This window comes from Colossoma macropomum, unplaced genomic scaffold, assembly GCF_904425465.1.
Source record: "Colossoma macropomum unplaced genomic scaffold, Colossoma_macropomum, whole genome shotgun sequence".
NCBI lineage: Eukaryota > Metazoa > Chordata > Actinopteri > Characiformes > Serrasalmidae > Colossoma > Colossoma macropomum.
The window spans coordinates 21,023,506-21,046,839 of record NW_023494786.1 but is presented as its reverse complement, the minus strand read 5'-3'; the positions used below and the strand labels follow the sequence as shown (position 1 = coordinate 21,046,839).

The 23,334-nt window shown below is 37.6% G+C and overlaps 2 protein-coding genes across 2 annotated transcripts; one reads left to right on the top strand and one right to left on the bottom strand.

Annotated features, from left to right (window-relative positions):
• Positions 1-3,017: 3,017 nt before the first annotated feature.
• calm3a (calmodulin 3a (phosphorylase kinase, delta)) lies at positions 3,018-13,488 on the bottom strand. The gene is made up of 7 exons (XM_036563607.1): positions 13,401-13,488; positions 12,608-12,644; positions 7,057-7,087; positions 5,526-5,669; positions 5,302-5,408; positions 4,918-5,053; positions 3,018-4,377 (listed from the first exon to the last, which is right to left on the bottom strand). Exons 2-6 carry the CDS (start codon positions 12,632-12,634, stop codon positions 4,958-4,960), a joined length of 405 nt encoding a protein of 134 aa, XP_036419500.1. The 5' UTR covers positions 12,635-12,644; positions 13,401-13,488; the 3' UTR covers positions 3,018-4,377; positions 4,918-4,957.
• Positions 13,472-23,174, top strand: slc37a4a (solute carrier family 37 member 4a). The gene is made up of 9 exons (XM_036563587.1): positions 13,472-13,835; positions 14,796-15,098; positions 15,834-16,066; positions 17,112-17,358; positions 18,595-18,753; positions 19,333-19,418; positions 19,534-19,647; positions 20,730-20,868; positions 21,017-23,174. Exons 2-9 carry the CDS (start codon positions 14,951-14,953, stop codon positions 21,181-21,183), a joined length of 1,293 nt encoding a protein of 430 aa, XP_036419480.1. The 5' UTR covers positions 13,472-13,835; positions 14,796-14,950; the 3' UTR covers positions 21,184-23,174.
• The last annotated feature ends 160 nt before the right edge of the window (positions 23,175-23,334 follow it).

Below are 23,334 nucleotides of genomic sequence, written 5' to 3'. Positions count from 1 at the left end.
CAGTAAAATACAGAATTTAATTTGAAGTTTTATTATTCGTTTTTAAAGCTTTGCCTGACTTGGCTCTGAGCTGTATCTCTGACCTCCTCTGATTTCATGCCATCTCACAAGCCCTATGATCTTCCAACCAGTTGCTCTGAGCCATTTCACACTCTCAGATGAGGTTCAAAGGTGACTGGGCCTTTTTGTAGCTGCCCCCAAGACTCTGGAACAGTCTTTGCTATTCATTAAGGCATCCCCCACAATACATATTTTTAGTCAAATTTAAAAACCTTCTTATTTTCTCAGGCGTTTGAGTCCTTTTAAAGACTATGGACTCAGTCTTCTGTTCTGTTTTGACATCAGTAGCTCTTCTACTTTGTTTTATTGTTTTTTTATTTGATTTGTTTTTATATGCATGCTATTTTTCCATATTAAATTTATTGTGCAGTTTCGACTGGTCATTTGGTGTTCATTTTTAGCTGATTTTATTGTGCAGCACTTTGTGTGACACTTCTTGTCTCTGCTGATTTTGAACAATTCAGCAAAAAAGCTGAGTGCAAAACATGCAGTAAAAGTACAGCTTACCCCATACAGGCAGGTTAATTGTAACAGATCATGGCTGTAACAGTTGCTAAAAAGTCTGGAAAATCATTGCAAAACACAATTAATTCAGCATAGTATGTTGTTTAAACCAGAAAAGCTTTTAAATATGATGGATTGACTACAACGCAATTATTAGCAAAATACAACTGAAAAATATATATTTTCACATATTATTAATAGATGTTTCTGACACATCCGTAAATAAAAACTCCAATGGTCTGTTTTGAATTTACATGGACATACATGGACTTCTCTCATTGTTGACTTTAGAAAGCTTAGCTGCAACAGTGTTAAAACTAACTCAGCCATGTGGAGGTTGTACTCGGCTGGCTAGCACTCACTGTGGCTTTTTTACATGCTTCAAAACAGTTATTTTACAGCCACCAAAAAGGAGATTAAACCTATAAAAAAGGAGATTAAACCAATACAGTAAATTATACAGACAACTATGTAACCTAAAAACATGCATGATAAAAAATTACTTTCATGGAATAAAAACAGTCGTCAGTGTTAATCTTGAGAAATATCTGTGTGACTGTTATCAACATTGCTATGGGAATATGATAACAACTCAAAGCAGGTTCTACTCAACTCTGTTTAACTGCATAAAATATCTATGTTAAACTTTACCTCGAGTTGGCCAGCTTCTCTCTTTGTATGTGTGTTTGAGAAGAAGCCTGTTTTCTTCTCCATTTGCTATAAGATCGATAAACAGAGATTGCAATCAGCTATTTGAAGCCTTGCTAGGCCACAGTCACAGCAGGAGCATTCTGTTTTAAGTTCACAGATCCACCTCCACTGTTTTTCCATTACGTCCTGCCACAATCGTGAACCATGTTAGGCATCTCTCATTATTTGCAGCATCTCTACATCTCACTTGCAGATGGTTTTGGTTGAGTCTTCCAGCAATTTTTGCTATTAAGCCTGACCTTGAACCCCACACACATTAATCATAAAGAAGGCAAACTTACACTTCCTGAATCATCTGACATATCCTGAGTAAAGCCATGTGCATGTAGGCATATATCACACCAGGCTGTTAACAAGGAAATATAATACCGTATGTAATAGTAAAAATAACAAGCAGTCTTACAATTACAGACAAATTTATTAGCACTAGTGCTTTCCACTGTATCATCTGAAATCAACAATAAAAATGATACTTTTACAGTTTTGATTAAAAACAATAATTGGACAGAAAACAAATGAGTCTGGACAGTATTATAGCCATCTAGGAACTAGTCGATAGCTGGAAATATTCAATTTGGCCACAAACAGTAAACACTGCTGAAAAATGTCCAGCTCTTAGAGTCCTGCAAATTCTGGATTCCATGTAGCAACTAGATTACTGTAATTTGATGTCAGCTTCCATTAAGAAACAGACTTTGAGAACTTACTCCAGACTCCCTGAACTTTAAACAAAAAACTAATCTCATCTACTTATAGCTTTACCTGTTCAGAAACTGCTTTGCTACTTTCACTCACCATAAATAAAGTCCAAATAATCCCTTTGACTTCTGAATGTGAAAAAGCAGACCATGTTGTATGTTAAATTACTAGTGTAATATGATAGACCAGCGCCCCCTTCTGTACGAATGAAATGCATTCATTACTGAGAAATACTTAGACCACATCAGCACTAATAATCACTCTAATTACGGACACTACAGTGATATAACATTACAAGCAAATGAGTGTGTTATGTAACCATATCAGGCAGAGCTGAATGAGCTTATTAACGTGTTTGTTTATACTGCACTTAGAACACAGTAGGCTTAAAATTTTTTAATTTAAAAAAGCTCAATTATTTAGCTTTTTTCCTGTAATGAGAGACCTTTATAAAGCGTCACATACTGGTCCTCATCAGCTGTATTGTGCTACAAGTCAGCACAATTTAGATGGCTTTTTGGTTTTATCTTGTTTCAATCACTAAGACATTTTAAATTAGCCACCGTTTAACGAGGTCCTCTGCACTTCTGGAAGTTAATCCAAGCTATGTTAAAAGGAGTCAGATGGAGTTCTTACAATTTCTTCTTGAAATCTGTGAAAAATGAGGCAGAGTATGGGAAAAGTTGGCCCTTAACATCACTTACAGTCCAGAGGTACCAAATACAATACTGTACAAGTCATAGACAGACTAACCTTTATTTATTTAATTTCCATTCAATACTTAAGATATTCATTTTTAAGCATCGGAGAAAGCAGAAAGCTTACGTAACAGAAGAAGCCTCAACAACCAAAGAATATTTGGCCTGTCCAGCAAAAATGTGCTCAATAGCTAAGTACACTAGAAGAGAACAGTAGATTCTATAAAAAGTTTAAAACACTCAGTGAGGCTGTAATAGAACCATATGGGTCTCTATAGGAACTTCATAGGAAAACTTCAGAGATAAGCAGGCAAAACACATGACAGTCGAAACATGAATGTGAGCATTAAGGTATATTTATTTTTACTGGAAAACATTTACATATATGGTACATATTATTCATACACTTTTCACATCTTGAGCAGTCTTTGATCCTTCTCCGCTTTCCATTTTCTACATCTGACCAAAAACCATTATAGGACCTTCCTGAATAGTCAAACAGTAAAACTCTGTAGTGCTATTGTTCATAATAATCATAACAGATCACCAATAATACTTTGAATATTCAAAACGAACAAGTTATCAGAATCATCATCTTCCGTCCGTAATGGACCCTGGTTACTCTTTTCAGTTATACTGCATGCAAAGTGCAGATGAGATCTGGAGAGCTTGACAAGAGGCTCTGACAAAACCACAAAAGCAAGAGACAAACAACAAAAGGAACAGCAATTTCTCCATCTGTAACTGAACATATATTTTACACTAAAGTGCAAACAGACTGTACATTGTGTGTATTTATTGAATGATTTTATATATGTATTTGTTTTTATATAATTGACTAAAAGTTGTCTTGTGAGAAGACTGAGGCACATGTTAAAACCATTAAAACAGTGAAGAACAATACATTTAAAAAGCTTAACACTGAGAACAGCATTCATCTTTTCCATTCGCACCATTTGGATTACTTCATCAATATCCAGTTCTTCAGTCCATGTATTTTAGATTTCAGTGCCTCTGTAAAGACAAATATAACCACTGGTCTGCATGGAAATTCACTCTAACTCAGTAGCCATATTTATTTTGTGCTGCCATCAAACTCCAGTGATACCTATGTTGAAAATGTTTAAGTATGTTTTGAATTATAATACAGTATCTGTATTATAAATATCCAGTTGTGTTATCATTCAAAATTTAGATTGGAACAGAGGAGATGAGTTAAAGAGTCAAAGCAAGACCTTACCACAAAGGGCACATGCAGTTATTGTTCTCTCTAAACGAAGGAAACACTTCCACCCTTATAACAATTAGTACAACTAATTTGACTTAATTAATTGTTTTTTTCCCCACATGTTTAAAAGGAGAAATGTTCACCGCACGGAAAGTACAGCCATCTTACACATAATCTTCAACCCCACTTGTGTGTCGCTCTGTCCTAAAATTGTGACAGATCTGGAGACATTCGCTCCAGAACGGCTAATGCAGTTATGCTTCATCCATTCACATCTGCTGAGACTACTCTGCAATTATTCTTGATAAAATACACTGTGGTTTTATTTTGGCCTGAGAATTTGAAATACTTAGTATTAGCTGAAATAAACTTCTGATTGTTTTTTCTAAAGACAGAGTGATCTTAGGACAAGGAATGGAAGAGTAAGAGACAGAAAGAAGGACACCTTTCACTTTGCAGTCATCATTTGCACGAACTCTGAATGGAAAAGAGATGCAAACTGATTAGAATTTGTGATTGCTGTACATTAAGGGCTATACTCTCAGCGTTGTATAAGAGCGTTCTTAAAGTACTAAAAGTAGAACCAAGATGAAAACTAAAGCACAACATAATTTCTGAATATTCTTTTAAGTTAAGCTTTTTGACAAAAGTTTAGATAATCTATCCAAAAATATTCTGCAATCCTGTTCTTCAGTTCTGATCTCAGTCAAAAAGCATTTAACAGGTAATGCTGTACAGATCTACTAGACATAAATGAACACAGCATTGCCCTACTCCCTTTTTAAGCCTCCAGTTTAATTCTCAATGGATCAGTTGTTATTCAACCCGTTAGAGCAAGCCATTCTATAAAGCAGATCATTTATTTTCCATCTGCCAAAGGAACAGGAAAAGCAGCTAACCAACGCAACAGTTCAACATTTTGACTTTGTAAGCAGTAATGTTGTTTACAAAGGCACTTTAGTCTGGTCTGGTAACATAAAAATCTGAGAGAATCTAAGACTCAATTATGAAGCTTACCTTCATAGTTCACTTGCCCATCACCATCAATGTCAGCCTCTCAAATCATCTCATCCACTTCCTCGTTCGTCAACTTCTCACCCAGGTTAGTCATAACGTGACGCAGTTCAGCTGCACTGATAAAGCCGTTTCCATCCTGTGAGCAAGATAGAAATCTTGGACTGATCAAGATCAAATGGCCACATCACTCAGGATGTTCAAACTAAGTTCACTCTCTAATATCCACACACAGTGATACAGAACAGACCTGTTCTTGTCTGGAGATGAACATGATATAAACAGAAGGTTAAGCATACTACTTAGCATTTATAGATTGGTAAACTAAATTAATTTGGCACTACAATCTGAGGGAACACACATTCATGGCTTAGCACGTTTCCCTACCTTGTCAAAGACTCGGAAGGCTTCTCGGATCTCCTCTTCACTGTCTGTATCTTTCATCTTCCTGGCCATCATTGTTAAGAACTCCGGGAAGTCTATGGTTCCATTGCCTGTGGACGTATCTTGTTGTCAACACTACAGCAAAAGATCAAAGGCCAAAAAAAGCAATCCAACAACCATCTTTTCATCTGCTACTTTAAGGGCTAAACCTCCAGAACCAGTCTCACCATCAGCATCCACTTCATTAATCATGTCCTGCAGCTCAGCCTCTGTGGGGTTCTGGCCTAGAGAGCGCATCACAGTGCCCAGCTCTTTGGTAGTGATGGTACCATCGCCATCTTTGTCAAAGAGGGAAAATGCCTCCTTGAACTCTGATGGATTGAAGAGAAATTTAACAATACCATTAGTTTCAGTGCCAGCAACAAGGTTATGCTTTGAGTGAAAGTCAGTGAATTAAATGGACACTTTAGCCAAAATTAAAAATCTAACAACTGCTACATCTGTTGTAAACATGCCTAATTGCCTCCTACAGCAGTGCTGCAGTAGTTGCTAGCATGGGAGTTTAAAACTAGGGAAACCCCCTTCTAATGATGTATCTTAAAAGTGGAAGAAATTCTTGAAAAATAACGACTGCTTTGAAGTGACTTTAGGGGGTAGGCTGTTTTGATTTTTTTTTATCTGCTGAATGCAGAAAAACAGCAGATAGCTAATGTTACTGCTAGGAAGCTAAATGTCTTTTTGCAGCTGTGTAACTGCAGTAACCATCTTAAAACCATCACTATAACAGAGAAAATGAATTATTTAAGCTAAAGAAATGATTTGACAGATGTGGAGGACAAGAAACCAAATGCCAACACTAGCAACGTAGCAGACTGTAGATACCTTACCTGAGTTTGGCTTCTTTTTCTTTGGCTGAAAAGATGGCCGCTTCAGGGTGAATAAAAATATGCAGAATGAAAACCGAATTGCTGTTTTTTTTTTTTAAAGATTTTGTTTGACAACACAGGTAAGAGTTACACTAATGCTAACTTTGTTGTATTTATTATCATATAGATTGGTGGCTAGAGCAGCCAAGAATGATTAAAATCACAGGGATTTCCAAATTGTTTTACAATCTCAGAAAAAAAGGTATAAAACTGTCACTGGGGCAGCACCCCTCTTGTACCCTTGAGGGTACCACTCCAGTGACATCTCAGTACATTTAGTCAGGGAACATAACTGTACCATAATCCACTGAAATTATATTTTGAGTTGTATTGATTCCACAACCCCTGTCTTGCCTCCAGTCTTTTTATTTTATTGTTCTGTTTTAAAACATTAGGTTATGAAAAGGTACAAATATGTACTTTTCCACTAGGAAAAACTTTTGAAGGTAAAGAATTGGACCTTAAAACCACAGTTTTACCTTTGAGGGTACATTTACATTGTTTGTACCTTGATGAACAAAGAATGTGCCTGCACAGAACCTTTATTTCTAACAGTGTATGTTGTATCTGCATAATCCACAGGAGTGAGACAACTTTGAAAGTGCCAGCTGCCTTTGCCATGGTATGAACATTTCATGATAAATGAATGAACAAAATGACTTACAATAAAACCACATTATATTAAAATAAATTAAAAATACATGTTTTTTCTGCTATAAAGTTACAGAGATGCAGAGAAGTTTATTTTTAAACAATAGTGACAATATGCTGGATATGTAATCTGTACAACCTAAATTGAGGGATGGAATTAATGCTAACAGAGTCCACTTACCAGCAATCTGTTCCTCAGTCAGCTGATCTGCCTGTTACAGACAGAAAGAGAAACACAGATTCAGTGCAGTGTCACACTCCAATTGTGGAGCACTCTCACACACACACACACACACACACCTCTGACTTAGAGAGTGTAACGAAGGACATATATAAATTCTCCTCAGCCTGAAATAGCCAAGCCAAGCATAATTAGAGAGTGCCACTAAGAGGGTCATCAATGTAGCACACATAAAATGATTTCACTTCTCTATGACAGTTCATTAACCAGCTGCTAAAACTGGGTGGTTTCAGTTGGTGACACTTTGTTTTAAACATAAGCTCCTCAGAACACATACCTCATCTAAAGCCTACTGACAGGCTTGCTTCTATCTGATGTTCCATGAGTGCAAGTGCAGTAGTTTTTTCCGCTTATAAATCCCACTACCCACCATTGATTTAACTACAGTGTTAAAATAAGGTACTCCAGATATGCTTTCCAAGTTGAATACGCTTTCTGGGCAACAGCTAACAAACGATCCCACTTCTGTTTGTGTTGACAAAAGGTCCACAAATAGCTGGACCTTCTTGTAGAACAGAAAATTACAGGAAATGAATGCTGTTATACCCTCAGTCATGCAACAATGTCTGATGCAAGGGAAAAAGGCCATGGTATAAACAATATGACATGACTGCAGACAATTTACAATCCAACAACCATCTGCACACAGCAGAGAGAAGGAAAGCAACCTCACATGCATTTGTAACTTACTTACTAAATAGCTTTTTTGTATGATATTTATTTCAATGGGGCTAAATGCAGGTTAAAGTAGATAAACCGCATGGCATTTCAGCAGCTGGGATGTATATCCCTGTTTTTCTTTCAATTTAGACAAGCCAGACTTTGGTCAAGGGCCTTAAACAGTATTTTTAATGACTGCAGCAATTCCAGAGCAAGTGAAGCATGAGGAGACAAATGTTTGTCACGCAACAACAGTCCTCCAGACCTCAGAGTTGCATTCCAATGTGGAGTGTGCATACTGCAGCTCCAGCCAGTGATCTCAAAGGTACCCTGTGGCTGGGAATTATCATCATGATTACAGTTACTACGGGGTGGGCCTGCTTTGCACCCCGAATATGGGTGGGCATACAATTTTAAAGCAAGCAGTAGGTAACCATGACAGAAGTCAACCTTTATCAGTATCACGTCAAACATGCTGTTACTTCTTGTTCCTCTTATTACTAAGACATAAATCAGTGATCTGGAAGAGAAGTCACTCTAAACACAACATGTCCAAGAAAGACAAGTTTCTTGTATGTGCAAAAATACTTGGCCAGGAAAGCCTGATTCTGACTCTGATCTTGGATGCAAACAGCATCAGACATCAGATGTGCAGCGCACAAAGGAGATTAAGTGTATTATAGCAAGAGTGGCAATGAATACAATGCAACTCAGATGTATTTTGACTTGAAAATGTCCTTGGAATAGTGAAGAAGACAGGACAAGACTTCAAACAGGTCCTTTAAACAATGAAGAAGAAGATAGGACATATCCTTTAAATAGTGTTTAACACTTTTTAAGAGGACACTTCCACATAAAAATGTACTGAGGAGGCCCGTTTCTACGAGTTTGCACAAATCCACTTAGTTGATATGATTTCGCTCGTCAAAGGCAGCCAGGCTGCCACAGAGTTACTGCAGATCCAGCGTCAGGGTGCAGCAGATAGTTTGGTTCAATGCAGGGACAAGGAGGAGGGGGAGGTGGGCTGGCAGCAACCTGTAGACTCCGTCTGCTGCCAGCGTGAGCCAGCTCACCTTAGATTCAGGTAAAAGCCACACTTTATGCCGAAACAACTTGTAACCGGGCTGCGTGAAAGAGAACATGAGTTCTGTTTGTCAATGAATGAGGTTAAAATCCACCTCCTGGTCCTCGGATTACACCACAAACTGTTACGCCCAGACAAAGTAATTTCGTCTGTACACTTTACTCAACCTGTCGGCTTGTAATCTCGCTAGCCTGTTAAATAAAACATTGTCCTAATTTATTAGGAGCTAAATTAACGGCTGCCAGCCATACTTCGTGCAGAGAGCTACCTAACGATAAAGTTGATGTCAGCTGTGTGTTTACAGTTATTTTATCACATGAAAACACTTTAGTAGTAACGTTAGTTTTCACAGTAAGACTGTATTGCAGTCTTGTCTTCACTGAAGCGCCAAACACTCTCCAAGCGTAGCTAACTAGCTAGCCAGGTGGCTAGTTAGGTGTTACCTGACCAAGTTCCTGTCGGAGTCTTCAGCCAGTTTACAAACAAACGGTGTAACACTGCCTTCAAGTCCTCCTAGGCAGTTCCTTCCTACGAGCTTGATTTGTGTTTAAGTTGCTTTGGTCGGAAACAAGACAGATGTGTTGAAAATAGCGTTAATATTTTAACGTTACTTGTGTTTTTCTGACATTAAAGAGTCTTATTTGTATAATGTATTTTTATTTTTATTTACAGTTACAGCAACAGAACTGCAGAGCAGAGGATGCGTATGAGAAAAAGTAGTGTTTTTATCCAGTTAGAAGCATCTTATATCATGTGTTTGTATCTGTATTTTCGCGTGTGGATGATTTTAGCCTGCAGTGTTCACGTGTGACTGCTTAATAACTTAAATATAACCAGCTCATCAGCGGTTATCACTGCTTTTTTTGCTGAAACGACCTCCAACTCGGAAACTCAGGGCTTATCGAAATATCCGAGTTCCCCACTAGCGAGTCCGACAGTGTGGAGGAGTTCATGTGCGCCCAGCTCGTAAATACGATATTACCGACACGACTTGAAGGCAGCATAACCTCATTACTCACCATTTTTCATAACCGAATTAAAGAAAATCCAGTTGGGACACGCGGCAAGAGACTATTTTCGGTCTTGAGCTTCACAGAAAATATCAGCGGCTAACGTTAGTTGTCTGGAGTCTGAGCGGAGCGCTCGTTGCTGAGAAACGCTGAAGCAGAAGCGCTGAAACGAGGGACGGTGAGGGGGGTGAGCGGCCTCAGCGGCACTACATCCCTCCGCGGAGGAACACTAGTCATCAGTATTCATCAGAGGTAGTCAAATGGCCTCCTTAAAAACGTGTCAGCATATTAATTATAGATCTATCTGTTTACTGTTTTAATGTTTTATTCCAGCTAATTTCTTTCTTTCTTTCTTTTAAAAGGTCTTAGTTTTTGAGTATAATGAATTCCTTATCAGATATATTTATACTTATTTATCGGTTACTTTAACTTTTTTATTTCAGCTATTTTATTATTTATTTGTAGTTACTTTTTTATGTAATATTTGCATTTCTACATGATTTATCATTATAACTTAATGCCATTATAGCCTTATAACACATCTGTTATTGTTTTACATTTGTAATCAGAATAAAAAAGGTTTGTAGTTGATCATAATTGTACTTCGTTTGTATATTGTAACAGCATTTTGAGGTCTGATTTGTTACCTGAAGACTTTTAATAGAATATGTTGATAGGATGTTTTAATTTATTCCACGCACATATTTTAAGGCTGTTAGTTTCAGAAAACCGAACTGGTTAATGGTGGAAATATAGTCTATTTTTAGGCATATTTATATTTACATTAAGATGCTGCATAATTATAAGGCACCAAAATACTTAAATAATATTTTGTTTGTTAGACACACTCACACTCATAACATAAAAGGCAGCTCCTCAAAAACAATCAAGTATAGGTCATGTGATGACCACACAATGGAAAACGCATTGTATTTTATTAATCAAATAAATTAATAAATGAATCAGTACTGTCTCTTTTTGTCTGAGGTGTTAGTCAATAGTTAATTCATTTCTCACACATATCCATGGCAGCCTGGGCCCTATCATTGGCCACCAGTAACACTTTAGTCCAGACTAGGAGAATAGTGATGGATTCATATCATTTGAATTCAGCAGTAGATCAATGAACATGCCCTCAGTTTCCAAGCAGACAAAGCAATCCATGATCAATTAAAGCATAAATTAAAGTGTGTATACACACAATAACTTAAACATAACTTCATTAAATATGCTAATATGTCTTTATTCATTGTTTTAGCCAGATATAATGTCAAGGCAAAGATGAATGTAGTAAAGGGCCCATATCATGAATAGTTGAATATACCTTGATTTATTAAAAAAATAGTCTGATGTAGTATGTAAGCACTGTTAAAGTTTTGAAATGTACCATTCACTCCCTAGTCCAAACAGTTCAGCTGCAAATGGCTCGTTTTAAATTTATTGTTTTTGTGATGCCATGAAAACCAGTGCAGTTCCATATATCTGCCTATCCACTCTCCTTAAAGTTGGACCAGTACAGGCCAGCCAATCTGAACAGAGCTAATTTACTTATATCAGTCTTAAAGTTACAGTAACAAAAGCAGCCTGTTTATTTCTAAGGGAGAAAAAATAGGTTGTAAATGAATTCATGTAAAATGAATTATGACTTTTAGTACATAAATCAGTGGACCTCAGGGGAAAAAAAATAAAAAGAAAATGCAGATTATGGACTCTTCTAAAGAATTCTCATTGTACGTGAAAGGGTCAATTGTTGCAATATGTGTTTCAGTGCTATAAGTTACTGCCAACACAAGGAGAGATGACTCCCTCTGCTGACTAGAAAGTAGATTATCCATTGAGCAAAAAAAGACAAAGGAAGGGAAATACATCTGGACAGCCGTCATGCAGGACTCATACGTGAAGAAGTTTGTCGGCACCTGCTCCTTCGACGTGTCTTCTGAAAAGGGTATTCATAGAGCTTTTTTTCCCTGCTTTGCTGCAGAAGATTAGAAAATTGCCTCTATTCTTCTAGGAAGGCTTTATACTAGATGGTGGAACATTGCTGTGATGATTGAATTGCATTCAGCCACAAGAGCATTAGTGAGGTCAGCTACTGATGTTGGATGATTAGTTTTGAGTTTCTATGCTGGCATCTCATTCTAGCATAACATGTGCAATGCAGAATCAGCCCATGTGGAGTTTCCTCTCATAGCCTTTATGAAATGACACTGTTGGTTGAGACGGCTCACTGTGATCTGTAGCTTGTGAGGAGAAGGTTCTTCAGCAGAACGGAAGTTTGAGGAAGGCACTTTCCTGTTTGATAATGTCCTTGTGAACAAATAGTTTGCTGAGCTTGGTGTTGGAGAACTTGACTGGCCTGCACAGAGCATTGACCTCAATTGGACACCTTTGGGATGACTTAGAATGCAGACTGCGAGCCAGGCCTTATCGGCCAATATCAGTACCTGACCTTAGTAATGTGGCCAGGTTGCTGAATGGAAGTGAATCCCTGCAGCAATGTTCCAACATCTAGAGGCAACAGTTTCGTGGAAGAGTAGAGGCTGTTATTGCAGTAAAAGGAATAAGCTCCCTCTAACACCCTTTAGTGCAGAAGAATGTTGAATGAGCAGGTGTTTGGATACTTTTGGATGCATAGTATATCTGTGATGATAGTGTAGATGAGGTTAAAGAGACAATATCTACCGTAGACACCATGAGGTGATCTGCTAAACCCAGCTTTCTTTCACAGTGTTCATACCTGGGATATAGCTGAACCGTGGAGCATTCAAAGCTTCCTGAAACACAAACAGAAACAGCAAGAGGAAAAGATAGAGGATAACTTTAATCTGATACAGTATGACTCTATGGTAAATTATGATCTAACAAAGAAAATTTGTTTATAAATTAATAGTAGCAGCAATTTGATGTTTAAAATGTATTATAAAGTTAATATAATGCATAATATGATATGAGTTTTAGTACCTTGCTTACTTAGGTACTAAATAGGTATATGCATAGGTATAATACCTTGTATACATAAAATGAATGAATATATGCATTATATCACATGCAATATATGCCAAAAGTGAAGACTACATTTGCCACACAGGGTTACAGGCACAGTAACACAATATGATGTAAAAAATGATTATGGTTATCCAAATATCTAAAATAAAAGCAGGCAAACAGGTAAATAAACAATAATAAGTCTAATTTTGTTATTGATTAACAAACAAATTTAATAAACAAATTAATAAATACATTTCCAGTATTACTCAAAGTTCACATAAACATGAAATGTCGTTTTATCTCATTTTTCAGGGTTTTTTTTTTTCCCCATGCACTACTGGGTGTGGGCGGCCTCCAAAGACTGTAATCAATCCTTGTTTTAGGTTTGTTTCAATAAAAGTCAGTTGTGTGTTGCCTCAGATTAGTGCTGTCCTGGTCCATCCTTTAGATTTACATGTCTGAGTTCATATGATAAATGTATCTATTTCAGCAGCACGACCTGAATGACTGTACGCACTTAGCGTAGTAGCACAATAACTTACAGTTGCGGCTGGGAGTGACAACAACGAACTACATTAACCATGATGCATCTGGTCTTTAGGAAAGTTGGGGAACAACATCGCATCGGCTCTTGGATCTAACGATCTGTCATTTGATTCTCAGTCAGAGTTTAAAGTCATGACTTAGATTTTCACCCCGCAGTACGTCTCGAACCGACAAGGCTTTTTAAGAGCTGAGAATGTTTCGCCGATGGTCTTCGAACTTTCTCTTCACGGAAGTACCTGCATCCTACACTACACGTACGAATGAAGTCAAAGCTCTGAATGAAGGAAGCGAGTATTGTTTGCGTCTCTGTGTATTAAACCCTTGATATACTCTTAGCGTCATGGATTTAGCGAGTGATTTACTTCCATCAGTTGGTGCTGACGGGCTGTGCTGTGAAGGAGTAGTGCGGTGACCTTTAGCTGCCTTGCCACGTAAGTTATGCTGACGTCCAGCGGCAAAGCAGAGATTTGCTGCCTGTTCTCTGTTAAGATGCTAGTATGGACAGATTTTTAACAACTGTGGCCTTGTTATATTTTTTGGGTGGAGATTCTTCTTCTCGACAACGTGTAGAAGTTATGTTTATTTGACTTTAATGGTAAACCCTTATATAACTGAAGAAAATGTAGTAAAGCTATAATAATATTAATTCTATAGTACTGTCATATAGTAATCCATAATACTTGTGTAGTATCCTGTAGTAAACTACAGTAATTTACATAGATTTATTACAAGGTTCTTATAAAAAAATCTATAGCATTGCTATAGACTCTTTCACTCTCTCTTCCACTTTGCTTGGAGAATCCGGCCGAGAGATAAGGCCTGAAAATAAATGAGCACATTTGTATGTATGTGGGCATAATCTGCAAGAAAGCAAGCAGCTGAGATGAGATTAGCCAAGATCAAAAAGTATTCCACTCAAACAGTCAGAGATGTAACCTTTTAAAGAACTTAGGGGATTTAATCACAGTGATCTAGCACCCAAACTTTGGAGCCAGCCAATTACCTGAATCCTATCATTCTTGTTATCTTCTGCTCTACTTCACGCCCCCAGTGATCAGACCTATCCTGTGGCTAGGCTGGAAGCCAGGCTGGACCCCGGAGTAAATCATTAATCTCTTGAGCTGAGGTTTATCTTCAATAACATCCTATGCCGAAATTTTGGGCAGCAACAAAACTGGGAGAAAGTTTAGTTTTCCAAGGCAGAAAGCTATCATAGGATGAAGACAGTGTAGGGAATAGTACATAGCTGCATGTGTTTCAGTTATACAGTGTATCCATTAATGTTTAGGTGATATTACAGTGTGTCTTTAATCAGTCTGCTGCTCCTTTGAAAGCAGCAGTAAGACAGAGAACAGCTCCAGGTTGACCATTAACCTTATTATTGATTACAGCTTTTTCTCCTATCCTACCGGCTCTGTGCTGTTCAGCGGATCCCAATGCAAAGTTCATATCTCTCTGCTGCTCAAGCTGAGCACTAACTTGGTGTTTGGCTGAAAACTATCTCGAAGACTCATTTGTCAGTATTGGTGGAAAATTCAAAGGAACCATGGCAAAGTCTGGATATGGCTACTACAGGACCACTATTTTTCTTGCCATGTTTGTGGGCTACACATTGTATTACTTCAACAGGAAGACGTTTTCGTTTGTGATGCCTTCCCTAATGCAAGAGATCACGCTGGACAAGGATGACTTGGGTAAGAGCACCTTAATTTGTGTGTTATTTTTGTTGATGCCTTTTGTATACATGTTATAGGTCTTATTTTTTATTTTCAATTCATTGAGGTTATCACAACTACACTCTCAAAAAAGGTTCCAAAAGGATTTTTCAAGCAATGCCATGGTAAAACCACTTTAATTCCCTAAAGAAACATGTTTAAAGGAAGATATTTGTGACTGTGAAGAACCTTTTGAAGTTTTAATGAACCATTACATAATGTAAAGGTTCTCTCTCAATTTAAAGGTTTTTCTTAAAACTTTTACATTATGTGGAAATCCTCAAATGTTTTGAAAGTTTACACATCTCATTCACAAAAATGGTTCTCTAAAGAACCATCCATTGGAAGGTTCTAAAATTAACCAAAAGTGGTTCTTCTATGGCACTGTGCAAAGAACTCTTTTGGCACTTTCATTTTTAAGAGTGTATATGGTGGAAATGTTGCACTAGGAATTACGTCTATAGCAGATTCATATTGTAGCATCAATGTTTAAGCTTTTACATCCTTTTTGTGACTTTAGTTTTGTTGTAGTTGCACTCGCTGTATATCCAGACAGTAACAGAACTTCTAGTCACTTAAGCCAACCTGAAATGACAGATGATACGAGAGCTGTTTTCTCATATCCTGCCTCATATTTTTCAGAGACATGTTCTGAAATATAATGGCTTTCTCCACAGGCCTGAAGATTTCATGCTTTATCTTTGTGCATTGTAGGTCTTATCACCAGCAGCCAGTCACTGGCCTATGCTATCAGCAAGTTCATTAGTGGGGTGCTCTCTGATCAGATAAGCGCAAGATGGCTTTTTTCCATTGGCCTCTTTATGGTGGGTGGCATCAACGTGCTGTTCTCCTGGTCCTCTACTGTGGCTGTGTTCTCTGCCCTCTGGTTTCTGAATGGCCTCGGCCAGGGCCTGGGGTGGCCCCCATGTGGGAAAGTACTGCGCAAGGTATGGATGTGACCCTCGTGACCGCGGCCTTGATCCTCTGCAGTGAAGTCATGCTGTTGTGACTGCTATGATAGAGGGAACAAAAGAATTACTGTTCTTGAATAATTGATGTATCATTGCCCAACCCACAAATGCAGTCTTCTGCAGCAACTGTTGCAAAAATGCTGCTTCACCTTAAGAGGAATTGTACAGTTTTTCAAAACACTTAAATTTGTTTTGATTTGTTGTGATTTCCAACCTGCATAGTTTTTTATTTGCTTAAACAACATAAAGTGATTCAAATTAATGTTTGACATATTAGTTGATGTTTTTAGCTTCTAGCAGTTTCACAGCGACTTTTTCACTAGAGAGGCCTGGTACAGAGCTGCTGCCGCTATTTTCCATTTGTAACAACCCAATGATTAAGTTGTCGCTTGCATTCAAAGTCACTGATATATCTAGAACTTTCAGAAGGCCTTGAGCAGTGGTCATCAACCCTGGTCCTGGAGATCTGCCTTGCTGTGGAGTCCGGTTCCAACCACAATCTGCCACACCTGCTCCAGCTAATTAGATAGGGTAGATCAGATGCATAATTGTTATGTAGACTGGATGCGGATGGAAACTAAACTCTGCAGGAAAGTAGATCTCCAGGAAGAGTGTTATGACCACTGGCCTAAAGTGATGTTACTTGGTCCCATGCATTGTAAATGAAAACGTTGGTTGCTTCCTCTGTCATTTTGTTATTATGATGATGGTTAATCTAATGCATTAGGCCTTTCCTAACCAGTGGAAGTGCTTGCTACCTATCTACCTAGATACCACGGAGAACAACACTTCCCAATTGGCCAATTCTCCGCTTAGTGTTTGACTAGTCTTGTTTCCATCCAAAACAATGAAATAAAAGTAGTCTTTTAACAGTTGCAGGGTTTAAATGCAAGCATAATTCTATTGAATAAAACTGAAAATTACACGTTTTGTTAGTTCCCACAATAATTAGATTGATCATAATCTGATCATAATCCATATTGTTCGTATGATTCTATGATGTCCATATTTTTCCTTCCAGTGGTTCGAGCCATCTCAGTTTGGAACCTGGTGGTCAGTGCTGTCCTGCAGTATGAATCTTGCTGGTGGACTGGGCCCAATCATTGCCACCCTCCTGGCTCAGAGCTACAGCTGGAGATCAACACTGTCCACCTCTGGCCTGATCTGTGTGGTCATGTCCATCTTCTGCCTGCTGGTGATCCGTAATGAGCCTAGCGATGTCGGTCTGCCTAATATTGAAGCTAGTGCAAAGAAGAAGGGCAAAGCAGGTAGGAACATGTTTGTCACACAGTATAATGGTGAAAAGTCACCAGGGCCATTTAAGAATATACCACTGTGTTTTGTTTGCACTGAGCATTGTCCCAGTCTCACTGATGTAGGTCACTGATAATTTTACAAGCATTCAGGAGTAGCAGACTGTTAAGACAGCATGACCATTTCCTGATTCTCTCTATGACCCCAGCTTTAATCTGTAGAGGAGTTTGCAACAAATAGTAGACCTATGCATGTTGTCAACAATGTAATAACAGACGTGTGCTTTACTTTATGAAGTACATACTGTAAGCTGTTTGTACTTTCTTTGTGCCTGTTCTCCAAGAGAAAAAGGCCTGATCTTGCAAGTGTGAACTCTTGGACTCAACCGTCAGGCAAAGGTGTGTGTACAAGCTAACTCTTGTTCTTTTGTGTCCAAGGACAGTCACATAGTCGCATAATGGACTCTGTACTGTTCTGCCGCTCACACGAGACATGCATGGACAGAAATGGCATCAGTGGTGCAAAACAAAGTTAGATCACTTGTTGTTACAGTGATATATTCATTCATTGAGACAAAGCTAGAGGCTCTCTATAGACTGGCTAAGGCAGATATGCTTTTTGTTCACCAGGCTGGTTAAGGTTAGGCAGTTAAATCCCCCCAAAAGTTATACTGTTATTTATAAAAATGGCCAAAGGTATAGATGAAATTCAGAGTTCAGAGTGGCTGCTACTGCTGTTTTAGCTACGCAGTACACTTTTGTCTATTATAATGTATGGCAGCGTGTCATGCAGGGTCAGAACCCAGATAAGCAAGTCGATATGAGCTTTGATGGAAGAGTGTAATGATTTTGGCACACAGTTTGCCTGATTCTACTTGGTGGGTACAAGCTTTCATTACTTGTGAGCAACATTAGCCTTGTAGCTGCAGTGCAAAACTAAAGAAGAAACTTTGGACATCAAATATATCTTGACTGATCTACTACATTTAGAATTACAGTTAAGAAGAAAATTAAGCATATTTGTGCCAAATCATTGCTTCAATCCTCATTCATCACACAGATGATTTGTGATCATTTTATAATTACTGTGTAAAAGCTGTCCCTGAATATGTTCTAGACTCTGTGTTCAGATCAGGTCTGTGTTCTTGTACAGCATTTAGCTGCAGTTCATCAAGTTACTGTTTAGTTCCCTTAAAAACAAAAGTCATTTATCATCATTATTTTGAACTGTCCTCTGGCTCTTAATTCCAGGATCCAGTAAGGATGAGAGCACGCTGAAAGAGTTCCTCCTGTCCCCATATCTGTGGTTGCTGTCGCTAGGCTACCTGGTAGTATTTGGAGTGAAGACCACATGCACTGACTGGGGGCAGCTGTTCCTCATCCAAGACAAGGGCCAGTCAGCACTCATGGGTATTATGGTCCTCTATGTTTACACAAAAAGATCTAAATCAGGAGTCCAGAACTCTTGTCCTGGAGGGTCCACCACAGTTTAGTAATGTCCCTGTTTAAACATACCCACTAAACCTGGTGATTAGCTGCTTATTTAGCTAACTGTGCTGGATTACACCTGCCCCCTACCCATGACCAGTGTTTGAGACCCCTGATCTAAAGTTTTCAGTCTGTCAGATAAAAGGTTATTTTACTAAAGCAATTATTTTTTTTTCTTCATGTTTGTTGCCCTTTTATATATTTGTTTTATTTAATAGATTTATTAATATAAAGCTAATAATGCAGGTTGATAAATGTTGTTGTCGTTTTTTGTAATTTTCTTCATGTCAGCTGCACTTCACATTGACTAATGGATCAATAGAAACTTTCCAAAGTTTTTTTTCAGCTTATTTACATTGCATTTAAGTTAACAGATATTTCCTCCTATAAATTTACCATTTCTGACATACAAGGTTTTCTTACAACAGCGATGGTAATGATTTCATTAGGTCCATTAACTGCAGTTACTTGGTGTGTTAACAGAGTCTGACTTTTTCACAGGCAGCTCTTACATGAGTGCCCTGGAGATCGGGGGGCTGGTGGGCAGTTTAGCAGCCGGATATCTGTCTGACAGAGCTGTGGCACGGGTGAGTTTACATTTTAACACGCTCTAATTTGATAACGCTTTCTGGCTCTGAGAGAAATTCTTGAACAGTGACAGAATGGATTATTTGCAGTGACATGTAATTTTCCTTTTTCCAGCAAGGACTGCGTGTGTATGGTAACCCCCGTCATGGCCTCCTGCTGTCGATGATGGCAGGGATGTGCGTCTCCATGTACCTCTTCCGCACCACTGTTACTCAGGAAAGCTCAAATGTAAGTGCAGAGCTGTTTTAGTTATTTAAACAAGAAAGCCTATTTGCAGGGAACTGCTTATATTGTATACAAAGACCTATAATACAGCAAATAAAATTACAGAATAAAGAAAAATGTAATACATTTTATATTTACATTTATGGCATTTGGCAGATGTATTATATCTGTTATATCATTATCTAACAATGTAATAATAAAATAAAATCAAAGTATACTAGTATTAGAAAGATTACACTTTTGAATTGACATTTGAAATTCAATCTACATCACATCATCTGTAAAAATGAATAACTTCCTGCTGTATTATAAGAAATCAAGATTTTAAATGAGACTTCAAGATTAGATGTAGCATAGCTTACAATGACCTTCATTTCTCTCAGTCGTTGAAGTTAAAAATAAATGAACACATGAAGAGCTGCAACAACCCTTATTCTGTTAAAAAGGAATATCACATATTTTTTAAAATTTCTACATAATTATGTGGTTGAGATCATTTAGACTTCATATTTTGATATGAAATGTGTCATCGTAGAGAACTTTTTAGATTTGGATTTTCTTTATAGTGGTGGTAATAGGAACCGGGGGTTGCAATGTCTACAACACACATTCAACTTTTATATGTGTAAACCACCAGTAAAGCTACACATCTGAATTTTCACATGTACTGTTTATAATAGTGGCAAATCTGAAAGAAAGAAAAAAACAAAATGTTTTGGGGACTATTTTGATAAAACAACCTGCATGTACTCCTCCTCCACGTTTGGTTAAAAAATACATAGTAGACCTAAACCTCATCTCGAAACTATCATTAAACAATGTCTCAGACATCAGGCAGTTTATTCATTACCATTTCATATAATATCTTTCCGTGAGGGAGCTTTTAGAGGCTTTGAATGTCTGATTTCCATCACCACTGTAAACAATCCTGACTCTGTAATTATTCTCTAAAATGGTTTACATCATTTTACATCAAACCTCTCTGAATGAGTTTGTTTACATCTGAAATATTTAATTATGCATAATTTTTAAAATATGAATTCCACTTTAATTTAGTATCCATGTGTAATTCAACCTCTTTACAGGTTTGGATTCTCTCTCTTGGTGCTGCTTTTGGCTTCTCCTCTTATGGACCAATTGCTCTCTTTGGTGTCATTGCCAACGAGAGCGCCCCCTCTAACTACTGTGGGACTTCACATGCTATTGTTGCCTTGATGGCAAATGGTGAGATCTTGTAAAGACATAACTTTAATCATTTTTAGATTTCAACATGAACATTTAAAAAAATTCATCTTTAGGACTTTTGCATATCTTGATGCCTTTAGTGAAAGACCAGTATGATATGGATGTTTTTTTTTTATTTGTTTGGCAGTTGGAGGTTTCCTTTCTGGGTTACCATTCAGCACCATTGCAAAACACCATGGCTGGGACACAGCATTCTGGGTAGCTGAGGTGACCTGTGTTGTCACAACCATTGGCTTCTTTCTCTTCCGTAACATCCAAACCAAGATGGGACGCACACTGAAGAAGACTGATTAAGAAGCTTTTTTAGGTTTTTACAAGCACAAAGAGAGATTTTTGAACAAAAAAGTGGGGCCTTTTTATTTTCTACACTCTCAGAAAAAAAGGTAGTAAACTGTCACTGGGGCAGTATCCCTCTTGTCACTGGGGTGGGATCCTCAAGGGTACATCTCTGTACCTTTAGTCAGGGAGCATAATTGTATCATAATCCATTGAAATTATATTTTATAAGTTGTATTGACTCCCCACACCCCGTCTCGTCTCCAGGCTTTTTATTTTATTGTTCTGTTTTAAAACAGTAAGTTATGAAAAGGTACAAATAAGTACTTTTCACCTGGGAAAAATTTATTTAAGGTACACAATCAGAGCTTAAAACCACTGTTGTACCTTTGAGGGTACATTTACATTGTTTGTATCTTGTACCTGCACAGTACCTTTATTTCTAACAGTGTATGAAGCTGCAGTTTGGGCTATATTTCCTCTATAATGCATTGACAGAACCTCAAGAAACTTGTTTTGAAGCTCTAGTTGCCACTGTGAACATCTGAACCAAGAGCCTTCTTTTACACAAGGTAGTAAAATTTCCCAAAAGCTTGTCAGCACTGAAAGCACCATGTGTTACATGTGGTATACAGTGTCTTCAAAACACTATCTGTTAAGGTGATCTTAAGGCTATGATGCTTTTGGTAAACTCATCCTAGTTTGAGGCATCTAAAAGTAAAAAAAAAAGTTGTCTTCAAGAATAAATCAAAGCTGTCCGATCAAAACTTCCTAACCTCCTTTTTATTGTTTTGCTTTTTTGCTTAGTTTTTTTTATACCATTTGAAAATGCCAGTTGCTCTTTACATTGTGTGAACATTTCAGACCAATAGAAATGGTCCACAGTTACTTGGAAAGTCTGGTTACATTAACTTCAAATAAAATTAAGAACACTGAGCCTCATTTATCAACATCATCCTAAATTTTTTCTTTGTTGTTAAAATTCGTCCTGAGAAAAGGTCTACCTCAGATTCATGACGCGTTCTTAGTCTGCAGGATTGTTTGCACCTTTGTGCTCAAGTGTGTAGATTCTGTTCTTACCTAAGAACAAATCCCAAATAAGAAAACATTGGTGAATGTCAGAATCTTTGTGAAAACTGCATCATTGGGTTTTAAGAAGAAATTTCTTCTTGAGAACGGTTGGTGAATGAGGCCCATTATGTCCTTCTCCTGTAAAGTTACCAAGTCAGAATACAAGGTTTTGTCACAACAGCAATGCAAATAGTTGAGTGCCAATGCTTGAATACCCCTAGTCAAATTACATATTCTATGGATTTTTTTAGGTGAAAATAAGACAAAACATCCTCTACAGGCAACAAGCTTAGGTTTGTAATTTTTCTGCAGATTTAGGTGCGCAATATCTGTTTATTTGCTGAGAAAAAAAATAAAACATAAAATTTCCCATAACCTTTGCACAGGTCACATTTATATTTTTTGTTCCCCAATATGTGAGATTTACAGTAATTGTGCATTACATGTGCAGAGGTGTGTTCTCTGTAGAGGATGTGTTAACTTATATCCACATAGAATTTCAATAAAACATGTAGTTTGACCACGGGTGCCCAGACTTTTGCCTACAACTGTACGTAAACATGTTAAGTTTATGTGATGCACAGGATGTAGCTTTAATGAGTTTTAAGTACATGCCTTTACGTTAATTTTTAAGGATGTTTAATTAATACACTGTATGATCTGTATCTACTCCAATTCCTTTTTCTGAAGATTGTCTTAGTTGTACAAATGTCATTCTTTTCTGCTTTTATGGTGAATGCTGTATGATCCATGCAATACGATTTGTTGCAACAATGTACAGTTATTGCAAAGATGTATGAATTTGATTTAAAGCATCCCCACTACTGATATACACGATAAGCCTTTTTTTAGTACGGGAACACTAAAGAACATCACAATTGTAATACATGGTATTCATCATCTATTTTACGTTCAGGTAAATAGAGATTTAACTCCAACTGGAATGTGTGAGGCTTTTCAGAATTCATGATTCTACCTCTTTATTGTGTTATAAGTCTGTACATGGTGTTGTGGTAACGAAAACAGTTTTGCAAATACTGAACAAAACATTTATATTAACTAAAATAAACTTGTTACACACTGTTTCTTTTGAAATTT